The sequence below is a fragment of the Lepisma saccharinum genome, chromosome 17 (assembly GCF_977018435.1).
Source record: "Lepisma saccharinum chromosome 17, izLepSacc3.1, whole genome shotgun sequence".
In the NCBI taxonomy this organism is placed as follows: Eukaryota; Metazoa; Arthropoda; class Insecta; order Zygentoma; family Lepismatidae; genus Lepisma; species Lepisma saccharinum.
In genome coordinates, this window is record NC_139245.1 from 19,661,779 (window position 1) to 19,687,066 (window position 25,288).

Below are 25,288 nucleotides of genomic sequence, written 5' to 3' on the forward strand. Positions count from 1 at the left end.
TACTTATGTATTTAGCACTAAGTCTGAAGTACAATATGTGTTGAGGTATAACATTCAAAATTTCTGTTCATTTTGTGTGAAGGTAAGCATAGGCGTAACCTGGTGGGGGCAAAGGGAGTTATTTTCCCTATCCAAAATGTATAGATTAATTAAAACCTACAAGTTAAATATATTTTGTTAACCTCCTGGCACTTGAGGAACAAACAAAAAAAGAGTAAATATTGTGATTTTTCAAATGTATTTAGCAAATAATCTTTGACACTATTTCTATGGGACTGAAAACTTTGATTCTCTCAACCAAAGATAGTTCCCAAGTTCCCAAGTTACGCCCATGAAGATAGTACCGAAAACTCGGTTGTATTCTATGCATTGCCAAAATTTCATGCACTATAAATTGTGCCGTTCACATTTTCTGTTCCCAACTGTAAAAAATATATATCTGTACCTTCTCTGGATGCTACGTAAAAGCATTTTCTTGGAATTGCCGGCCTGTCAAGGAAGCTATGCTTTGTTGCATGCTAACTTCATTCACGCTTTACTTCAATTCATATCTACTTGTATCTGAAAACTTCAGTGTTTTAGGTGGACTGTCGAGCTAGGAAACAGTCATCGTTGAAGGAGTGGATCTTTGGATTTTGTTGAACTTGGAATGGAGGAGAAAGAAATAGGTGCAAGTGGAATCAATGACACCATATTCAAAATACCGTGGTCAGCATTCAAATGATTTCTTAATTAAAATCGTTCAAGCAAAATTGATTCTGTGTTTCATCATTTATTTGCAGTAGTAATGTAGGTATATGATGACATACGGATTATGTACTAGAAACACAATTTGTAATTTTTACACAAATCAACGATCATTAACTGTAAGTTTCTTTCACAGTAACTGTAAAGTAACTCAGTTACTTTCAAAGTACCAGTAACTGTAACAGAGTTACTTGTTAAATGAGTAACTTACCGAACACTGTAAATAACCTGTAGCCTAAGTTCAAAACAGTGCATACTTAATCTTCCTGGTGCTGTTGTATAGTACTTTGCACTCGCTGACACACTGTACTGCGGGTTGTTATCATTTCACCTTACGTGATTAATAAGAAATTTATGCCTCGAATACTATTTCTATGGAATTGGTACTTCATTGCTGAACTTGTTACTTGATACTGTTGATGTCTATACAAGTCTTCTAAGTGTTCCAACCACCCCATCACAAGGATATTTTCTGTGGTATGTGGCAAGAAAAGCTCCATTTGGAAAAACTTCAATCAGCACAAATGTGTTTAATTATATCTTACTTCATATTACGTATCTCCGTGAAGAGTATAAAAAAAATTCAATATTGAGATAAAATGCACAAAAAGAAGAATGTTCTCGAAGAAAATTTGCTAAGCTTGGGAATGCTAATGACTATGATTATAATATTTTTAAAAAAATGAAGACAGTTTAAACTAACTTAGATACAGTGGAACTTCGATTTTACGTTGTTCAGGGGACCAAGCTGAAAAAAACTTAGAATGCAAGAAAATGTAAAACCGAGGAAAATTTGCTATGTAGGGACCACCAATATTGAATGTAAAATGCAGGGAAATGTAAAATCGAGGAACTTAAAATCGGGGTTCCACTGCAATTATTATTTGTAGGTTTTAATTAATCTATATATTTTGGATAGGGAAAATGATTCCCTTTGCCCCCACCACGTTACGCCTATGCTTACCTTCACACATAGTGAACAGAAATTTTGAATGTTATACCTCAACACATATTGTACTTCAGACTTTGTGCTAAATACATAAGTAGTTTTAATAAGATTAACTTTTAATGCAAATGATTTTTTCATCACCCTGTCTCTGAACCGCCCATCCCAATTTTTCCATCAACCATTAGTACCCACTCTCAGCTACCTGTATATAAAATTTGGGTGAAATTGAAGGGGGGGCATTGCACGAAATTCGCTCTTGAAGTTAGTCATTTATTTTTCTAAAAAAATACATGAAACTATACATAAAGTACATGATTATTGATACACTGATCAGAAACCTTATTTAAATGAAAGCTTACACTATTCTGAGCAAAAGAAATCAAACTTGAATTTTCTACGGCAAACCTGGGAGAAGATACTATAATTTATAACCTAATGCGTGTCATTCAAAGTGGAGCCGCATGTGGCGTACAGGGAGATTTTTAAAATCGCGTAATTTCTGAACCCCTTGACCAATCTCAAAAAAGTTGTCATTTTTGTAATCCGCATCAAAAGTTCTATAAGTAAACTGAATTTCATCAAAATCGGAGATGGTAGGTGACATTTTCACAAAATTCTGGATGATTTGACATGGAATGACCCTAGTGACTCTCCCAATGCCGTTCAACTCCAAGTTCATTCCCAAGTTCATCACCTATCGGGATGGGGGTTGAGAGGTGATGAAAATTAAAATGTCAAAAATGACCAAGATTAGTGTCGAATCCATATTTTTTCGCAGGTGCTAAGCTAATTGGTGACATTCACGATGACCAAACTTGGTACACATATGACTTACAATCTGGAAAGAAATACTGTGGGGGTAAGACACCCATGGCACCCCTAGGGGTGGGGGTGGGAAGGGGTGACATGTGAAACGACTGATATTATACCGCGTTTGTTACAACCTGTCCCGGTTCCCGCGCTAGTTGCTCCCTGGCTTTTCTCGGTGCTGGGGAAAGTCAAAGCCAAGCAGCCAATTAAAATACGCAACGTCGCAACAGCGTCTACGTAAGCGCCTCTCTTCTGGCTTCCATTCGCTCCTCGCTGCCCAGCAGATGATTTTTTCCTCGTTTCTCATTGGCACCGAAACTCTCGAGCGCTCCCTAGCGCGGGAAAGGGGACAGGTTGTAACAAACGCGGTATAGTGTGGAATCCATAGTTTACGGGGTCGCTAAGATGAATAGTGGCACTGCCAATGCCGTTCAACCCCAAGTTCATTTTACACTATAGTTAGACTTCATTATTTTCCTGTCTAATAGAATATTGGGATAAATAAATACCCGGGCAACGCCGGGCAATCAGCTTGTTGTATATAAAAGCTATATTGAAAGGCATGGAACACTTAATACGGCCACGTTAACGGCAATCAAAAACTCGTGGGAGTGCAGATAAATCGTCGACTCCTGGCTACCCTGCCCGATGAGCGTTACTATTCCGAGCACCACCTAGCGAGCGGAGAGCGTCTTACGCTCGGCGCGATTACTTCTCCCCTTCTCGTTAGTGCAGCGCGAATCTTCGGAAACTTCGAATCGCAACGCTGCTTCCTTGTGTGCGAGCCGTAATCAGGCGTGCGGGAATTGCTTGCGAGTGGAGGCAATCCGCTAGCTGGAAGCCCTTACAACCAATTAGATCGGCCGTATCGCAAACAAGAGGGAGACTGGCTCTTTTCTTTCCCGGCTTCTCCCGACTGCAAACTTCTTGTTGCCGAGCGCACCGGAAATTCCGCGGATTCTTGGAGGTGAGCGTCGTGGCGACATCTTTTGTCCACCGGAGACAACTTTCTCGGCAAGTCTTGGGTAATTGATATCCCGTTGCCACAAAGCTAACAAAAGACAGGCGTAATTGATCTTTAAAGTTTGGTGCGTAATCACAAGGAAACCTCAATGTATTTCGCGGAACGTCTCAACTGTTAACTCAAAAGCTAGCGGCTCTTCCGAACAAAGCAACCTGAACAATGTTGCGACTAATTCGAAACAAACGGCAAAGCTTCATCTCTGAATTTCAATTTCACTCATTTACCCATTGAATTATTGTACTAGGCAGTGGCAGCGATTTGTGGGGCGGGGGCAGTAGCCCCCCACTTTTCAAGTTACCCTACTCTGGAGCCCGTTTGAAGCATCGGATTGTGGTGAAACTTGGTATGGAAGCTATGGAGACCGTGGGGAAGCGAATGCTGACGAAAAAATAGTTCAAATTTTCACCACCAGGTTGAAATGATGGACACTGACAAAGAACACCCATGCCTAGGCCGGGATTCGAACCCGAGAACCCTGGAGTCGTAATGCGCTTTTTTATCCACTCCACCAAGGAGGTCGGTCACTTGTCAAACTGCACATTTTATTTCCGGGTAGAATTACACCGTGGGGCTTATGCCTGCAACTTCATCTCCGGCACCTATTTCAGATCCTCCCCCAGTGCGCGCTTTCAGCACTATTTAGCACCGTACACTTGCCCACGTTACCTTCAAATGCATTACTTTCGTTATTTCGTTCCATCTAAAAGCAAGCTTAAAGTTTATTCAGGACCTCTTCGGTCCAGCACCGCCACCCCAACCCAATATTATATATATAACTGACTACTTAAAAGAAGACATAACAAGTCTCCTTAATAAAATCCTAGAAACCCGACTGTCATTAGTGCACATGGATTCCATAAAGAGAAATAAATTTGCATGCCTTCATTTAGTTAATGTGCCACTCGAACACGTTCCCGTGTAGCGGCCGGAATCACACCGCTTGCCGGTGAAATCGGAGTACGTAATCCCTCAACTCAAGTGCATAGATTTGTTTTAGTTAGAATATTTCACAATTACAAGTAAAGTTATCACGTGCTTTGTCACAGAAGATGTTGAAAAGGTTTTCCTTGTATTGCCGCATCACTTAAAAGTTCCCATCTCACACTTCTGCGCGAGTTTTGTTTCACATAAGAATCGCACTTTAAAATTATTTGCTCTGAAATGTACTGATGTTGTCGGATTGTAACTACTAATAGCTTATCAACGCTCAACACGTGTCTGCATTTACTAACGACTCTATAAAAAGTTGTAATGGTCGAATTGACCATTACTGGTTTTGGTATATTGTATTAATTAATTGCTGGCCAGATACAAGGTGTAGGGTAAAGTAATATGTTTCCATGGGTGTACTTTTATGTTATTGCTGGATGTAAGTGTGTGCTTATTAGATTGTGCTTTGCTGGATATTAGATTCCCCTCTTTTTTTATCTCCCCGGTTGGGGGAGCTAGCTGTCTTTCAAAGACCGTTACAGTGGAATTTTCCAACGCTACGGGGTCCACGTCCACGGACGTTTACCCCGACTATAAAAAAGGGCAGTGGGTTTTAGCGAAAAACAGTGTTTTCCCATTGATCGACGAAGAGGAATGTCTCCTCAAGTTTAGTCCACTTTTGGTGGTTAGACTTAATATAATAATGTAGCATGTGGTGTAAGCCAACCCCTGTTGCTGTCCCAAGTCCCCTTTTAGAAAAAGCCTTGAATATGTGGATATTTCCGTGTTGAATAATTGATGCCCAAAAGAAAGAGTGAAGGCGTAAGGAAACGCATTTGTAATGAACGGAATATCATTTAAGCTGATGGTAGGCCCGCAGAGATAGTTTTGCTAACTCTGCGGTAAAGGAAGTGCCGATGGTGTAAGCCATAAGGAATTTGGTTGTTCATGTAAATGCACACATGGAAGCAGTATGTAAATATGTATATATATAACAACGTATAATAAACCAATATATCCTACTAGAAATGTTATGATTCCAAGAACTACGGTACTGTCCATTTAAAACCAGTTGTTTATTCACTTTCTGTACATGTGTAACGAACCAGGGACTAAAAAAATATAAATTATGTGAAACCCCCCCTTTCGTAATTCCGGCGCAAATATACTCTGCTCGCTTGGCACCCAGGGTGAGGTGAAAGGAGAGATTTGAAGGATTAAGGCAAGAAGTAATCCAGAGGGCCGGATTAAAACAAGAGACTAAGGGGGGGCGACACTTTCACAAAGTTTGTTGAGGGCTTTAAAATGACACAAATTTATCTTCGTTTGTGCAGGAGTGCTGTCACTGAGATCAAAATTGATTCCATCCTGTGTGAACGGCTGTTCTAATCTCTTCATGATTAATAATATTTAGTGCAATGAGAAACACAAACAAAAGAATTAAAATTCTATGCATACCACTAACTTGAGCATTAGCAACCATATGTTATTCCAGATAAGATTTCACCTCTGTAATCACCGAAATATTTTTCTTATCAAATCAAAATTCGAGTTCCATCCCTCAATGTGTTTGTATTTCAGTGAGATCCATTGACTGAAAGAACAAAAGATCTTCCGAAAGAAGATTAAAAGATTAACTTGGCTTCCGTTGTGTCGTCGCCTCAATAAACTCCCACTTAGGATTTGAGAGGTCGAAGAAATGACAAAGAAGGAATTGGCGGAAAGTTAACAAAGAGATTGTTCCAAGATAAAGGAAACCAAGGGATACAAAAGGTTAATCTGGAAAACTTCCACTTCTCACCCTATTCTACTCTTTCTCTGTTGCGAAATGCTGATATTTGAGCGTGTACTGTTTGCCCTCAGTCTGGATGTTGTGAAACCTTCATATGTTTCACTGGGGTTGTCAAATACAATACTTTGTCCATCTAAATGTCAACTTAAGTGTTACAAGAGCCACAGTTCAAGATTTTGAATCTTTCTAATGTACTAGGGAAAGTCAAAAATTATCCGCACTTTTCACCACAACTTTCTATAGGTTGGCCACACTGCCTTCAGCGCTCACGTGCTGATACGTAGGTGGTATACTTGTGATTACGTGGCTGAGGTTTCATACTAATCGCTCCATTTTTCTTTCTTTTGTAACAGAGTAAACATGGGTGTGCGGCTGGTAGTGTGCACCAAGCGAAAACAGAGATCAGTGATCTGAAGCTTGTCGTCGGTGATTTCGCACACAGAGCCATGACTGACAATGGCTTGCCCAAGTCGGTCCTCATTTTGCCATCTTATTTTACCTTTGGCGTTCTTTTTGTTTAGGAATACTAGCCCAAAGGGGTAAGGTTTATAACTAAGGATGGGATTTTGATGCAAATGCATCTTTTTTTCGTAACGCAGAAACGTTGCATAAGTAGATAGGAATGTGTTTTACACGTAAGTGAATAAATTGGGACGCCTTTGTTAGGGCAATTTTTTTGCATTTTTTGACCCTTTTTGGAGCAAAGGTCATTTTTTAAACATTTTAAACCGTTTGTCATTTTTCTGCCTTTTAAAAGTCATCTTATGCATTTTTCTACATTTTGGTGAAAGAAGGGGCATTTTACATGTAAATGTAACCCTTTGAAGGAGAGAGGTTCCCGACTCTCGTCTCATTGCCTTCAGCGCAGTTCTGAAAGACTGTGTTTGAAGAAACAAAGAAATCCTGTGCAGTATTGTTGATACAAGCTGTTGTGTAACAATTCAATTCTCTTGTCCGACAACCGACAATCATTCACTTTTGAAAATTTGCATATGATTTTCGTTGTGTACTGCAACTCATTACTTAAAGTGTAAAAGATGACAAAACTTTCTTACTTACCATACGCAATGAACATCTGATAGATACTGTAACGTTAATTTGTAATTTGAATTTCTCTTGGTAGTTTATAAATTTGTTCTACAAATCTTTCAGAATTCTTAGGTCATTTTTCTAAGTTTATAGGACATTTTCTTGCATGTATTAGGTCATAAATGCATTTTTTAACCGTCATTTTTTGTCAATTTTAAGGTCATCAAAATACTAGCCCTAGTTATAACCATCACAAAACCTCACCCCTCCCCTCGGGCGCGCAAGTGACAACACATTTGCAGAGAGCATGCCGCCCTGTGACCCGTCTGTTCGTCAGAATCATCTCGTGAGCTTGTTGAATCTTCCCGTCAGTGGTGGTGGTTGATGAGCGTCCTGTTCCCGCTTGTCCGGTCATTTTTACACCTCTCGATGCACTCATACACACACTTCTACGCAGTAGGGCACTGTTTTCGTATTGTACTGAAAGCCTGCGGTGAAATTCAGTTCCTGGCACACCTTCAGAGCAGAGAAACGGATCATCGATCTCTGATCTACCTTGGTGCACATTACTAACAGAGCGGCCACGTTTACTCTGTTACAAATGAAAGAAAAGTGGTGCGATTTATATGAAACCTCGGCCACGTAACCACAAGAGTACTACCTTTCAGCACGCGAGTGCTGAAGGCAGTGTAGCCAACCTAAAGAAAGTTATGGTGAAAGTGCGGATAATTTTTGACTTCTCCTCCTAGTATGATAAGCATGTTGATATGTTGTTCTTTCGTGCATTTCTTACATTGCAAAATCTATGTTTGGTACGGTTTCATGTAGTGTCACCGGTAAGACATCACTGAACTTAACGTTTAGTTAGCACAAAAATTTGACATGGTACTGAAAATGCTTTCTCCCTTTTTTTTCTTTCCAGATCAGCTACAGTGTTGGATAAACTTGAAAGAACAGTGGCACTGGCAACTGTACATGACGTTGGTTGCTCTGGTCTTGTTCGTTCTGCCTGCTCTCATCATATCTGCTTGCTACACGGTGATAGTGTACACAATCTGGACCAAGAGTAAGCTGCTCACTCCCATAGGAAAGCCTCGAGCCCCCAGAAGTAAGTGTAAATATTTATTTGTTCCTTTCTGTAGTCAGGTTGTTTTCGTGGAAAATTTGGTGAAGCTAGTTAGTAAGGTTCCTAATTGTGTTGGGCGCTGTCAGGATTGTTATGACGTCACCACGTTGTTGAGAATCACGCGATGTGATTGGACACTCAGGACAGCGCGACTCGCTCTCGACCTGCCAATATAAGATACTTTATGACTAGACCTCGGATATTAGATTGTTAACCTATTTTATGCTTTACAGGTATGCAAGAAATAATAAGTGATGTCAGCGTTTCGTTAAAAAACTCAATAACTGATGAAATTTTATAGTACCTAAAAAAAACTATTTTGCTTGTTAGAACCTATATTTTTGTTTATACGCCTAAACCAAGCCTTTTTTTAGGTTTTTTATATATTTTTAAAGGTTTTACAGGATTTTTATGCCTCACGGAGACATTTGCTTTGTTTTATCACGAAAAACTTCAATGACGAACTTGTTTGTCTGTCGATTTCCCTTCCTCCAAGTCAATGGTGATTTTTCAAAGCTCTAGACAAAGCAAAATGTCTGGTGTCACTTTTACCTGTCCAATTCAAAGTAGTCTGATCTGTGTAGTTTTGCTCATTTTCGCGTCACTTCGGTGCATTTCAGCCTTGAAGTTTGCATCACTGACTATGTTTTTGTTGAAAGATTATTTTCAGCATATAAGATGATCCTCACAGACAAAATTGCGGAGTTTGACTGTGGATAACATGAAAGAAAGATTGTTGCCTAACTATACGGCGAAGAGTGGATTTTAATAGCACATTTCCAATGGTAAGTTCTGCTATCGCCGTAGGATTAGGCAACACACATAACGTTACGCAAGACAGTGCGTTCTTCAGGATATAGGTGTCCCATTTTCATTGCCGGTGACTATACCTATTCAGCATTTTTCAGGAATTTTGAACTATTTTAAGTTTTTTTAACCTACTTCAGGATTTTTCGAGCCTAACTTACGATTTTTACGACCTATTTTAGGGTTTTTCAAACCTATTTTAGGATTTTTAGAACCTATTTTAGGATTTTTAGAGCCTATTTTAGGATTTTTAGAACCTATTTTTGGGTTTTTCAAACCTATTTTAGGATTTTTAGAGCCTATTTTAGGATTTTTCGAACCTATTTTAGGGTTTTTCAAACCTATTTCAGAATTTTTAGAATCTATTTTAGGATTTTTAGAGCCTATTTTATAGTTTTTGAACCTATTTTACGGTTTTTCAAACCTATTTCAGGATTTTTAGAACCTATTTTAGGATTTTAGAGCCTATTTTAGGATTTTTCGAACCTATTTTAGGGTTTTTCAAACCTATTTTAGGATTTTTAGAGCCTATTTTATGATTTTCGAACCTATTTTAGGGTTTTTCAAACCTATTTCAGGATTTTTAGAATCTATTTTAGGATTTTTAGAGCCTATTTTAGGATTTTTAGAGCCTATTTTAGGATTTTTAGAGCCTATTTTAGGATTTTTCAAACCTATTTCAGGATTTTTAGAATCTATTTTAGGATTTTTAGAGCCTATTTTAGGAACCTAAAAGCACACTTTTTAGAACCTAAAAATACGAGGTCTATTAATGACATAGCCGCCGACTTTGGGGGGCAAGGATCTCTCCCCCAAAACAAATTCACGTAGAATGGCACATTTATGTATATTTACATATATAAAGTATTGTATATTCCGATCTTGCCTCCAAAATGTACCCTGCCCCCCCACCCAAATGTATCTTAAGTTGGCGCCTCTGCATGAAAACTACAGCAGTCTCGAACGATGAATGTGACAATCTTAAACCCAGTGATTCGTTGCTACAAGCCACATCCCGTTCCTCATTTCTTATAATTCTCTGAAGGTTAGTGAATATGGTTCTACATTAGCATGCAATGATAATTGAACATTATCAATTGTTTAATGCCTTTAACTATGCTTATTCTAATACTAATTTCGAAAGAGCACCTCTTCTCTCGCCTTCAGATTAACACATTTCTTTTTCCTGCTGGTGGAAATCGAGCGTACGACAGACTTGCGATTTTACTACACACCTGTTGCGCTGAGTAACTACTCAACGGCGCCTCTCGGAATTCTGTTTTTGCTCTACTATTTCTATTTTCTTAGTTCAGGGGACGATCTGTGCTTGATTTTTACAGTGGAATGACTTATAGTGTTTTGGACTCCTCTTAAAAAAATTTCCTCAGTTCCAATTTCCAGTAGTACTGTTATGTTGTTCTACTGAATTCTATGTGATTCATTCCATGCATGTTTGGTTATTTTCGACCTCTTTGATCGAGGTGTGGGTGCTGCTTGTGATAATCTATCTTCTGTTCTGTAGAGGCGTCCAGGTTTTGCTTCAAAGGCTCGCCCGCATTTATATAGTATTGTATATGAAGTTCTTGCTAATCTGTATCACGTGTCTGGTTTTGCTGATAGTATTCGAAACTAGGAAACTGGTTAATACCTGGAATCCAAGAGATATGGTATCATTAGCAGGAGGTTTCCTTCTTTTGGTTATATTTTTTCTCCTGATTTGGTGTAGTTTTTCCATAATCTGTTGAGTTTCAATTGTAAAGCATTTGCTTATGTAAGCGTGTAAGTTATGAATGAAATCCATTGGATAGCTTCGAAATATAGCATTGGAACATATTTATCACGAAATCTGAAGTGAAAGTAAGACAAATGACATCACTGGCAGGCAGCTACTGTGGATTCAGATTATTTCCATGTTTTCCCCCCAACACTACTATAAAAGTTCGGTCATAAATTTCAAGACAGAGCGTCTGCAATTCAATTCCCGAAATAGTATGACAGCCTTGCAGTACTTATTACACCACACTGCCAGTGGATTTCTCCAGCAGGTTTATTTATCAGGAATGATATTTTTCCTGTGGAAAATGGGTTGTTTTCGTTCGATTGTATTAAGAGATTTATATTCCAATCTGATAAAATCCGAGAAATGATTAGGGTCTCTTCACATTCATGTATTATATCATTCCATATATTTTCATCTTTCAAAAACTTGAAAACACTTTTAAATTTTGTGTTAAAATTGAAGTGTCTGATAGAGGAAGCTTACAAATTAGTTTAACGACTTGAGATGATCATTTTTATTGCCTCTCATCCTCTAAGAAAATAAGAACAAATGATTCATGCTTTCTCCTGAACATAGACACAGTAACGACGCCTAGCGGGAGCAGAGGGCGTAAGCCCCAACTCTTCCTTTTCCTTTCGTCAACACAGAAGAACAATTCCACTGAAATAAACTTTTACCCCAAATACACAAATCTACATATGCTATTCAGGGGTGTCTAAGGAGAGTTTTAGCAAACCAATCGTAAGATTGATGACGACTCTCTCTACCTCCTTGCGCACAGTTCTGTGCCACGTGACGTTGAGCGAATCTACACCAAATCAATATGTCTAAGAATGAGATTCCTAATAAATTTCAGAGCTTGCTGAGTTGAAGTGGTAATCACTGTCAAAGATAATTAATTGAACAGTCCCTTTTAACTGAAGAGTTAGCATATGCGATACATTTAAATTGAGTTCCCAAAAATAGACTCCTTCACTGACACTGGTGTGAGTTACTGGTTTCTGGAGGGAAAGGAAACCACCGGTTCCTCAACCGGACATAGCTAGGAGTGGGTCGGCAGCACACGTGTAATCTGCATGGCGCTGGATTACTAATCGCATAGGTAAAGCTTTAATGCTGTGTTTCCTCTGCACAAAACTATGGACGGGATCAGGTCAAGGTATTATGTTCGGGGTCACGGCAAAGTTGAAGGCCGGTAACTGGCTAGGTTAGAAGAGGCATTTCTTCTGCATTCTCTCGACCTATCCTTGGAGATATCAGTCGACAACTGGGGATCTACTGACGTTCTAAACTGGATCTCGCTCTTATAATATAGCTTGCCGTGGCCCGATCACAACGTGTGTGGGTGGTGATTCCCGAAACAAACTGGCACTACTGCATCCTGTGCATGGATGCTTATGGGTATATTTCTTTTTGTGGAATACTCTACAAGCAAATTATTACAACTGGAAAGACCACTTTTTTGGAAAGAAGATATAGTTAATTATATAATATCAGATGTTTTGATTATTAAAAACGTTTGATATTTTCCAGGTAACAGTTAGATATAGTGAAAACACATTTCTTCAAATTTACAGGAGAAATGACGGGAAAGTACTTACGAAATTGAGTTCTTGTGAACTTTTGGAAGCTGGAAAGAATGTTTTTTTTTCCATTCGTGCAACTTATTCAGCCGCTAAATAACTTCATTTTCGACATTAATGTATCTCCGTTGCACGATAGCTCGTGCCACCATTATCGTCGACTACGTGAATCAAATGTTCCGTGCGTTCGAATCTGTAACCCCCTGTCAGTGTAGCAACCACGCGGTAGTTTTACCAGATGACGTGTGAGCGGGTTTTTTATTTAAGTTTAATTTTCTATGTTTTCCTAACCTAACTGAACCTAACCTAACCTTCCGTGAATGGTTTGTGGATGAATTTTTGCTTAAAAACCTTTTGTGAATAGTTTGTGCGGTATTTTTCCGATCATAAGTTTGGAAACACTGCATATCAGCTGACGATAGACATGTTCTACTTGACTTACTTTCGGTGCTACATTAAGGGGACCTGTTGTTGCAGATGCATTACTGAACTTTGTCCTTTACCATATTTAAAATCTTTGGGGTTTCTTCTTCAATATTTGCTCCAATATGTGCTAATTTTCTTGGACCAAATTAAGCGTATTCAAACATGGGGGTCAGGGCCGAGAGAAAATCAGCAAGGCTGCTTGGAAACGGCGATGTACTCATTATCCAGCTCGTGCTAAGGAAAAGATATGATCGAGCCAGATGATCATTTCGAGGAGGAGAAAAAAATACTCGTCCAGACGTTAATGAACTATTACTTCAAACTCGTTCACTCTTTTTGCTCCGAGATTTCAAACGAAGCTTTCCACAGTTTTTAATGAAGACGGGGCGAAATTATTTCTTCTTTTAAAGGAAAGACGCCGAGCTTTTGAACGAGCTAAGAAATATATCCTGTGTCTCACACATAGTTTTCTTTTCTTCTCTTCGTCTGAAAGAGGTTGTGGAATGAATGACTTCTGAACTTGGGACTTCAACATATCTCATCTACATTATGGATGGTTTAACTTATCCAAACTATTCAGGATGGAATTAAAAACACGGAGTCGAGTTCTTTCTGAATGGATGAGACATGAAGGCTCGCACACAATTCTCAAGTAAGGAATCTGGTGTTCTATCCTCAACTCAGGACTGAACCAATTGTCATCTGGAAGTCGGTCGAAGGTAGTCAACAACTCTGAAAGGTTTATTTACAGAAAAAGCATCCACCATAATTATTATTATAATATGAAAAGAAGCACAATTTTCCAATAAGACGACTTGCGATAATTAATGACTCCCCGTAGACAGTTAAGTTGAATTTTTTTTAGAAACAAAAGATTCTGAATAGGAAGGAACTTCTGAGGTCCTTCGTCGCAGTTAATTAAATCATTACGGAAGGGAATCCAGTCATTTGTGTACAGCATTGCTGAACGGATTTCAAAATTTACGGTTAGGAAAATTTGAGAGAAACGCAGGGATGTTGTAGAACTTTTCTTCTTTGCCCCATGAACCACTTGCCTGGTCTTTTCAAAGGAAAGTTTTTGTAAGAATATGTTTATTCAGTCGTTGCGAAATTTTAATTGCTTTTGAACAAAGCTGCCTTAATTTCCATACATACATTTATTTTTAGCGTTTGGATGGCTCTTGCAGTTATAGATATATATTGCTGTGCTTCGTCAGGGAAGTACAGGGTGTTCCACGATTCGGTGTTTAATTTTAATTATAATAACTAGCGATGCATAAATACATTTAGGAATACCCAGAATCGATAGATACATTTTCCAGTGACTCGGTTTTCACTCTAAATCTTAGGTCAAGTGTCGGTGAGCGTAAATGTCTACAAAGTGACCTTAAAATAAGGTATAAATATTAAATTAACTTTTGGTTTTATTAATAATTATTTTTGTGGTTCTTAAAGCACATATTAATCCCATTTTTCTGATTTAATTGGTAGAAGAAAGCTCTTCACTGAGTGAGCTGCTAGGGTACTCGGATGACGACTTCGGCTACGAAGGGTCCATATTCGAGGGCCAAGTAAAGCTTGTTCTTTCTAAGCGTGTGAGAGAGAGAGAGCAGAAGCTGTATGTGTTACATCGTGGCGAGTACACCGGCATTATTGTCGATATTTCTATGCTACAGTTTTCTTGTTGCTATTTTGCTTGTTGATAAATCTCTCAGTTTGTTCAATTTTGTTCCCAGGTTGGCGTATTCAAGTTAGTATATTTGTCCATCTAATACTAGTTGCCTGTGACATCTTAAATATTTCACCAATTAATAAAACGAACAAATACAACGTTCCAACTAAATAATAAAGAACTATAGTGTAATGTTCATGGCATTAGAACATACTCAGAGTAACAAATCATGCCTTCTCCCAATAGTAAGGTTTAATAAAAACGTATCAAATGTGCTTGTAAGTCGAATAAAACCAATTCCATTCAAGGTTCGAATATTGATAGTAGAAAACACGGTGGTAGAATATATCCACCCGCTTTTCTCTTTAACGTACACCATTTCCAACAACTCCTGGTAACGTTGTGCGAATTGCGCCAAAGCTTCTATGAACTTTATTATTGTCACAAGCTATCTCTTGCCTTTTTTTAAAAAAAATATTCCGATTATCCGATATGACTTGAATGTTCCTCCAATATGTTCTCATGCCTGCAAGTCTGTAAATATGTCGCATGTGTAAACGCCCTTTTACCGTCATTGTGTGTGTGTGTGTGTGAGTGTCAGTCATTCACCCCTAACACTGCATTTGGTATACAGATTTTGTAGTGTGCCATTTGGATAATAAGCATCGTTCCCGCCGCTTTTAAGATGTGTTTCATTGTTAAATATTGATAGGAATGGACATTGAACCGCAAAATGAATTATCTACATTCAACAACTGGGCAATTTCTCATGGCAATTTTCTGCAAACTCCGAAAAGGAATTGAAATGATTTTCCGAGTGTGCGTGTTGTACACATATGCATGACATCGGATATTTCCTTTATGTCCATAGTACACCGCGTCAGTAAAACAAAATAACTGGCTACTGCTCCCCTGACATTTATTTTAGATAAAAAGCCTTCTTTCATCTAGAGAAGACTTTTTCATTCAGGCAGCACGTCAATAAAGAGATTTTGAATGCTATTGAAAGAGATATCGAGTTCTCATGAATTCTTTCACGCAGTTGCGAGTACTTATCAGTTCAAATCTATCAAAGACGCTTTAAATACTATCCAGGCTCGTAGTTGGAATGATCCTAGGAGAGGTCACAGCTTAACACCACAGAGGTGTTTGTTTGTGCGTAGGTGTGTGAATAGATATTCATACATACACATGCATAAATACAGGACATCAAACTTTCTCAGCGTGTAGAAGACATGAAGACAAGTTCTCGTTTCGACGCTACGAACCCTCAAGAAACTGCACTTTTTAATCCTGTACGTATGCAGCCACGTGGCCCGCACTCACGGTTGCACCGTCGTTGAATTTTCTGTCTGAAAACGAAGAAAATATTAAGCTGCTGGCAACACTGTGTTATTATTCAATGGCCTCCCTATGGAGTGTAAAGACTTCTGAACAGATTTTCACAGCATGGGATCTAAAGACGAAAAATATTTGTTCCTTAGGTTTTGCTCGTTGGGATTCGAAAAATAGCATATTATAAAATGAATGTATGCAGGTACAGACTCAAGGTTGCCACTGAAATTTATTTTTTCTGTCGGAAAACATTCTAACTGGCTGATTAATGTCACAATGTATAAACCCCCTCACATATATCATGCACTTGTCGTCATTAATACATGTTTTGATTTGATTTGATTGGTGTTTTAAGTCCACTTTATGCACAGTAAGGCTAATCGGGACTGGACGCACAGTTTAAAGTAGAATCCGAGCCACTATGTGCCTCCACCGGGAATCGAACCCGGGACCCCTTGATTACATGGTGACGACGCTACCACTGCGCCATCGTGGAGACACCTCATCAATACGTGTGTTTGTCATCTTATTATTTTGTTTTTGCATTAAAGAATGGCTTCAGACGTTTTGGACAGGTGTGATTGATTGATTAATTGATTGAATTGGTGTTCTAAGTCCACCTTGTGCACAGTAAGGCTAATCGGGACTGGGCCTACAGTTTAAAGTGGAATCCGAACCACTATGTGCCTCCACCGGGTATCGAACCCGGAGGTGTGCTACACTATAGAGGGTTATCTCTACTACTGTGTACATTAATTGGTTGTAGTGTCTGTCCGTTGCGTACCAAAAGTTTTGTTGCTTTACGACATAAAATATAAATGTCAATGGTAACCATGAATCTTCGTACTGTATGTCTTATTGCAAATAGACAGGATGAAAATGTCGTTTATCGAAAAGGTTTTTTTTCCGGTTTTGTTTAAAGCCCACCCTCGTATAATCTAATTTGGGCTGGACGTGTAGTTTGAAATGAGATCCGAACTAGTATCTGCCTCCATCGGGTATCGAACCCGTAACCCCTTGCTTACAAGACTATGCCATCGGCGAGGCCATGGTTTCTCGAAGACCCAAAGCGTCTAAACGAGATGTCCACGAGCAAAATGTTATTTCATAAAGTTATTTTCTGCAAAGAGACAGGAACGGACGTAATACATATGCATTAGAAAGTTCAGGACTTTTTTTTCCACCTGCGAACTTACACTAAGTATCCAAATCACATCAGCTGCTTTCAGGGAAGTTTTTAAACAGACTTTAAGACATCGAAGAGTGATTCATCTTCCCAAGTCCGAACCGTATTTTGGGCATCCGTGATTGAGTGGGCGGGAAAGTTTTTTTTAAATCTACAATTTCTCCAACTTTGCGTCTGGAACGAGTGATCGATGTTTCCGAAGGGAAGAGGAAATTAATTTTATCTATCGGAGCAGACGAACAGGAAGGGAAACAGGGGCGGAACTCTTAAGAGTCTTGTCTTTTGTACCCAATTGCTTGAATACGATACCTATTCTGCGTTCTTTCATGGATTCCATGGATCCTGTGAAACTTGACTTTTTTCCTCTGCACTGTTTTTAAAAGCAGAAAACGTATTTCAAAGTAACAAGAGAAATCCAATAACGATATTTCGTTTTTCAAAATTTACGCTAATTTGTTAAGTATACTTGAAAGAGCTATTAATACGAGGGACAGGGCATAAGTCATGGCAACTATTTTTTTTTTCTCCAGAATGCAGGACCGGCACAAAATTTTGAAATGTTCAACTGGAAGAGGGCACTTTATGGAACTGATCAATGTATTAACAAGGCAGGTCATGTGTAGCCGGCGTTGGTATGGAAGTGTCAAAGAAAAACATTATAAAAGTTTCGTTCTACATGCGTGTATTAATCACAAGGCCACATTGTCAGTACAAAAAGAAAGAAGACGCAACAAAGCGCCCTATGAACCCTGAAAGTAATCCCCCAGAGCATCCACAACACACTGCCAACGATGTGGGAGTTGGCTTCCCACGTGTTGGAGGCATCAAATACCATCCGCCTCATCAGGTGTGAGACTGTAAGTCTGAACATCTCACGTTTCACAGCGATGGAAATGTCCTCTCAGTCCGAAACCGTCCTCCACATTGTAGGCAGAAGAGTGAAAAATGAAGCTGATGGAAGTTCGATGTAGTTGTTTTTTAACCTTGGCCCTCTTGCTGTAACGAACCTTACACAAAAGCACTATGTTCTTCCTTGTAGGGCAAGGGTGTGGTTTATTTTAAAACAGGCAGTCACAAATGAAAGAGTTCACTCCGAAGTTGTTTAACGCTACGTGGCCTCAGTGTGAATGCCTCTATTTCTTTCTGCGTGTTATAAAACTGGATAATGAACATCGTGCTAACTTACTACTAATTACTTACTAATTCTCGAAGAAATACACTGCCCTTTGGAATTTGATGCATTGAAATTCAACTAGTGTTAAGGAGAAAGAGAAATCAAATAACAAACGTTGTAGCCACCAGTTTTCGCGACAAAAATGTAAAAACTGAAAATCGCTCTTAGATTCGAGAATAGAGTAGTGATTAGTTGTACCTTTTATGGATAGATGGCAGTCTTTTCTATACTGTAAAACTTCCGTTTGGGAGAACAATGTGTAACAGAAAGCAATATGGCTGATTACTGAACTGCTTCTGTGAAATTCGATGTTTTAGATAACATCCTTGTTAGTGTTATCACTTCAAATTGCTCATTGACTACGCTCTCATTTATTTGGATAGTTATGTCATATAATCCTTCCTTGTACATTAATAATAATAATGCATTTTTACAATAGGTTAATTATAATATCGTCTTCTTCAGGACACTGCTTGACCATGGATGTTTGTAAGTGTTCATTCATTAATTTCATCATGTCATCACTCATCCCCATCTTCACAAATTAGCCAAGAGTGGCACAAAAACGAAGTAAAATAAAACAAATCAACCAATCAATCATTCAGGATACTGCATTTTGTAATTGCGCTCTATATTCCAAATTGTATCTTACTGCACCCTAAATAATCGTGGCTGTAACTGAAGTAGATGATTCACAGTCAACTCTGTTCCTTTCCAGACAGCGGCGGCCATCATAGCTTGAGGCACCATGAGGAAGACAGCCGGCGGGCCAGCTCCAGGGGCTTGATTCCCAAAGCAAAAATCAAGACAGTCAAAATGACTTTCGTTATTGTTTTTGGTAAGTAAAAGTTGCCTTCGTTTTTACGACTTTTACCCGTAAATTACCTTGTTGTGTAAGGTCATAATAACTCTATGGACCGTAATGGCATTACCCATGTATGAGATAGTTCACAAAGTGTTCTTATGAAATTGTTCGATTCTATTTACGAAGACTGTGTGTATTTATACTGGTAGCGCCAGCGACAGACTGGAAGCAAAATTCTGTTCTGACATTTTTGTTAATCCGGCAAAAAATTCGAATATTGAAAGATTTGTTTCAAATATAAATTTCCATTGTTGCTCAAAATTTTGTATTTGAGAGGGTGGAGTAAGTGTAACGACAAACAGCAGGCTCTTCTGAATCCCTGCCTGTTTAACAATGTCATTTCAGTTAAAGAAAATGTACATGTCTCCCTTTAACAAATTAAAGGTAAGATATTTTTTATTGAACTGAATTGAATTGGTGTTTTAAGTCCACTTTATGCACAGTAAGTCTAATTTTGACTAGACCTACAGTTTATAGTGGAATCTGAACCACTATGTGCCTCCACCGGGTATCGAACCCGGGACCCCTTGATTACAAGGCGACAAGATATTTTTTTTATGTCTGCCACCCAATTTCGAGTTGTCAATTATAATTATAGGTGACCAAATTATTTTATAACTCACATGTAATTCACTTTTTTATATTAGTGGTTCTTATTAGAACTGACATTAAATTGAATGCAGCATTCATGGAAAACAAAACCCTTAACTCTGCCTTACTGATTTTTTATTGATGGCGGATCACTCCATCATCTTTCATCTTTACGCACCTGGTGTGTATTGGCATTTAGATGAACATGACTTGGGCTGCCTACTTTCTCCTGCCTTTTTACAAATTCCAAGCGCCTTACCCATCGGGATGAACCGCCTACGTAAGTCGCTGTCTGCAGTGATATTTCTGTAGCCAACGTGATAAATTAATTGCTTTTGTGTTTTGCAGAAGTTGCCATGTTTCCAGACTGGCTCTGGGTAGCAGATACAACTGAAAAATATTTTGTGAAGAATCCAACATGAATGTGTGTGGTTTTTCAGTAGCCTAAAATGGATGCCGTGAACTCTTAGTTGTCTTTAAAAATGCAATTGCTAGAAATTCTAAACTTGATGTGCAGATATTTGTGTTAGTATGGTTCAAGACACCAAAGGTAACCATGCTTGAAAGTGGTAGAATCGAAAACTTGGGTGCTCTTACCTATTTAGCACTGGTAATAGTTTTACGAGTATAATCACTGCTTGCTTAAAAAATACATCATAACAAGTATGTTTCCTATACATAAATTACAGAATAACTTTATTCCTTACATAATGTGTGATTATGCGGGTTTTTTCAATAATATTTTATTCACTTTTTATGTGGCTTGTTCATGCCGATCTCTTGGTCACAATGGGTTTTCCTTTAAATTAATATGGTTATCATTAGCATAAAACTAGCGTGGAATACCTTTTAAAACGACTGAATCAGACGGCAGCCATTGGAGAGGCAGCTGTTACACACATCTTGTGCATATTGCTGCTTTCACTTGAAAGACGACAGTAGCGGAAGGCAAATCTTCGCACAAAGAAATGTCTTTGAAATTGGTCGATTCGATCAACTCTGTTCCAAATACTTTCGCTCGAAGCATGCCATGATGTGATGAATTCATTCCTTCTCCGAAACTTCCATTTCTTCTGTCAAATAAAACATTCCAACAGCAGTTCAAAGACCACACACGTTCGCCTCAGTTAATTCCAACGAAGGAACTCAACACGACACACCTGCGCCAGTTTGTCACCCTGTCTCCAAAGAGGAAAACACGTGACAATCAGAAAGAAAAACTTCTTGGGTGAGTGCTAGCGAAGGCTAACAAGCAGAGACTTGTATTAAATACCAAAAGCTTGAGGGATCGCATAGAATGAGGCAAATACCTTGGGGCCCATTATCACTGCGGAATTTCTCGCAGCTTCACATCTTCCCCTTTCACACTTCCTCGATGGCAGATGTTGCTAGCGTGGTGAGATAAGGAATCGCGAAACCACGCGTGCCGTCTTTGGATTTAATTATGTCTCTAATTAGGGGCTCTGAAATTTTCCGCAATGTAACCAAAGGTACCGCGAGACACTAGGCCACGAACGAGTCTAATGTAATGCACAACTTGACCCCTTGATGTCGTCATGGTTGGCCTGAAACTTCAGCATTATTTTGCTCTCTGTTGGGGCGTTCGTGTCAGTACTAAGTAGGCCAACGCTCCTGCATACTCCTACGTCACCGAACTTCACACCAGCTCAAAACAAAGAGACTTGGCTCACTGACAGACATGTAACTTTGGGTGCATGTGCTCTGCAAGGTGACGTCACATGGCGACTTCGATCTATATCATGTTAATCCACTATGATTCTGGATGAAAGCGCCTTTTTTATCAACAATTGCACTGCATATATAGTTTCGAACATTGAACAAGCAAGTTTTGGTGCGCTATCCTGTGCTTTTTCATCAAGTGTGTAACGTATTCACTATCTCTTTACCATGTTCTGAAATTTGTTCAGCGACAGATGGACTCTCACAACTGAATACTAAACCACATTGGTTCTGTTCGATTGTGAAGATGATAATAGGAATTGATTTTTCGTATATTTCAAATAAATGTGTGGACTGAAAATCGAGTTTGCATTTTTACTGCCAACTGTTTTTAGATTCATCATGCACAGTTGCCACATGGTATATTCATCGATAATTTGGAAATAGTTTTTAAAATGCTATTGCCACACTGTGGTCTATGTGATCCAACAACAACTTATTTTCCCCTTATCATTTTTTTCACTTACTGGGAAGATTTTACATTGTGTATGTAAAGAAATAATCAAGAAATTAGAAAATATTTATGTGAGGAAAAGCATGAAGAAAAAATACATGTTCTTCATGAAAACCACGAAGAGCAAAAAGTATGTGAAAGAAATGCACAAAATGAGATCCATAAGACCTCAGTGTGGTTATTATGTACCGATTTAGTATATAATGTGGTGCTGAAGGGTTAATATAAGGAATTTTATTAATATAGTGACAAGCGTTTGAAGAGATTTGGAATACATTAAGTACACTGAATGTTTTACGTGTTTCTTTCAGTTTTCATCATATGCTGGAGCCCGTACTTCATCTTCGACCTGCTTCAGGTGTACGGCTACATTCCCCACACGCAAACCAACACGGCCGTGGCCACCTTCATCCAGAGCCTGGTTCCGCTCAACTCCGCAGCCAACCCCATCATCTACTGCCTCTTCTCAACGCATATCTGCCGAAGTCTAAGGCAAGTAGAGGTCAGGTTTCATGTTGGTTTCTGTCTTTTGTCCTAACCTAACCTAATAGCATGCGCATGCATGTAACAGAAGTGTCATAATATTAAACAAGTTGAAAATTAGTGATGTATGTATTTCGCTTTCCGCAGTATCAAGCTTGTTTTGTTGCTACCTCGTTTAGGGGAAGGTGGGGGACTTTGCAACACTTTTCAGTTTATTTATTTTTATTCAAAAACTGTTACAGTTGGAACAAGTTACAAATATGCCATGAAATGGTACATCTTTTGGCTACTTAAGAAACAAATATGAAATTTTAATTTTGAACCTCAAGTGAGAAAAGTCTGTTAATTTAAAGCAGGTCCGAGTGTTGCTATGTGCCCCATGCATGGGGTAAGTTGCAACAGTGTTTGGGGTACGTTGCAACAGGGATTATGCGTTGTCTGAATGACACTATTTGCAATCAATGCACACATAATAAGGATTTCTCTCCGCGCACAGCCAATGGGACCACATTTTGCATTGCTTGCACTGCACCCAGTCTTCTTCTTCTTTGTAGGATTCTCCACACACTAAACAGCGATATTCTTTGCAAGAACTTTGGAATAATATTTTCTTGCACATAATTTTCTTCTTGCCCTTTTCATTTGCACTACTCTTTTTTGCATCTTCCAAAGCCTATTTTTCAGGTGTGTCTGTTAGAATGGCCCTTCGTTTACGTTTACGATTCGTCGTTTTCCTGGGTTCAGCCTTTGGGTATGGACGAACATTTTCAGGAGAGAAGGAAACTTTAGGTCTACTCACTACTGAAGACATTTGTGTGCCACTTGGACCCGGCATTTCAATTTGCGAAAGCAAATGTTCATTTTGAACATCACCTGAAGATGATTTAGTTGGCAGTGCATCGCACCTGGCAGTTTGGACTATGTCATCACTATCAGATACGGGAGGCCTACTATCTACCTGTCCTGCTGGATTTGGTCGATCTGAAACGAAACACGACGCAAAGTCGCTTTCTTGGAATACCTCAGAATTGAAGGGAAATATTCCTGTTTGAACAAAACCTGATGTTATGTTGGTAGGGGTAACTGTATTCAAAAATGCTGTTTTAACTATCTGTGGTATGTCGTAGATTGTAAGAGTTTTTCCTGGATTATTCTTATGCCAAGAATCAATTGCTCGGCCACACACTTTCTTAAATGGACCAAAAACACTGACATCTAACGGTTGTAGTCGATGCGAACAGTGTGGAGGAAATGACAAAAGGGTAATATTATTATTTTTGCATTCATCTAAAGCTTCACAGCTGAGATGGGAAGAGTGATTATCGATGAAAAGATGCACAGGGGAGTTTTCGTTAGGATTCACCTGAGAAATGAAGTGTCGAATGAATTGGACAAACGTTTCCTCAATCATCCAACCTGAACCAGTAGCTGCTCCAATGCAGTCTGTTGGGCCATCTCGAATGAAATGGTCCCGAAAGTTCTTACGTGGAAATATTAGCATTGGAGGTATAAAAGTCCCTTGAGCACTAACTGCCACTGCAACTGTCACAAGTTCACCTCTTTCTGCACTGCTCACTATGCCAATCTGTTTTGTTCCTTTTCGAGCTACAACCTTATTTGGTTTCATGACAGTTGTGACACCAGTTTCATCCATGTTCCAAATTCTTGAGGATGAATAATTGTTTCTGGACAGAACTTCGGAAACTTTGTCAAAAAACATGCGCACATTTTCTTTGTTGAAACTGGACATTCGTGCTAAAGAAGTTGATTCAGGAAAGCGCACCGAAAGATCTTTGTTTCTCTGTAGGAATCCCCTGAACCATTCAATACCAGCCATTCCGTTTACAGACCACGATGAAGGAGCACTTATATCAAACTTAACTGCACAGAGATGAGCCAATTTTCGCACTTCCTGTGGTGTTAGTCCAAACATAATCTCACTGGAACGCTGCAAGTACATTTTGAAGATATTCTCTTCTTCCTCTGAAAACACTTTCCACGGTTTCGCATAACCACAACTTATGTTCTGTCCCTCACGAGGACCACTTTCTTGTAATTTCTTCTTTTGTATGTATCTTGAGAGGGTTGAATAATGAATGTTGAACTCTGCAGCCACTTGTCTTAAGCTGACATTTTTGTCATCTTCGTGTTCCAGGACTAAATTTGCTGCTCTATCCATCACATCAGGCGGTGTAGTCCCCTTTTGGGTCTTCCTCTTGTAGTTCCTCATCTTGCAGGCTACCTGAAACAATAGAAATAATAATAATAATAATACGGCAACAATTATACAGCAATTCGACAACAATAGTTTCGGCGGGAACATAAGAAGGAACAATCTTTTAAAAATAAATCTGCAAGACGAAAGAGACCATATCAGAAAGCATAACAATATTAATGTTTCGTGCTGCTAGTAGAAATTACATGCACATGATTATAAACAAAAATTCATTCACAATTTATCTAGCACCATTTGGTGAAATATAGTGTTTTCTTGCCGTACTGACGTGCGTGTAATTTTGTATAAGAATAAATAAGTGAAAATTCAAAACGTGTGTTGGTTACTGAATATAGGACTAAATATATGCGATCACATTTTTCTTTTACTTGAAAATATTGTAAAATTAGTAAACAATAAACCGTATTTCGATTTATCACATTCGGGACAGTGAACAATTACATTCAATATCTTATTCAAGCGCTGGTCTGTCATGGGGCAGTTTGCAACATTGTGGGGTTAGTTGCAACATATGTTGCAACTTGCCTCACCGACATGTTTGATTACGAA

At 38.9% G+C, this 25,288-nt stretch overlaps 1 protein-coding gene across 1 annotated transcript in view; it reads left to right on the forward strand.

Annotated features, from left to right (window-relative positions):
- Nucleotides 1-25,288, forward strand: part of LOC146001558 (cardioacceleratory peptide receptor-like) — a 450,055-nt gene that overhangs the window by 419,977 nt on the left and 4,790 nt on the right. The window contains exons 7-9 of the mRNA XM_083139031.1: nucleotides 8,204-8,389; nucleotides 19,089-19,208; nucleotides 22,332-22,522. Of these exons, the coding sequence (XP_082995157.1) occupies nucleotides 8,204-8,389; nucleotides 19,089-19,208; nucleotides 22,332-22,522 (497 nt within the window). The remainder of the gene's footprint in view (nucleotides 1-8,203; nucleotides 8,390-19,088; nucleotides 19,209-22,331; nucleotides 22,523-25,288) is intronic.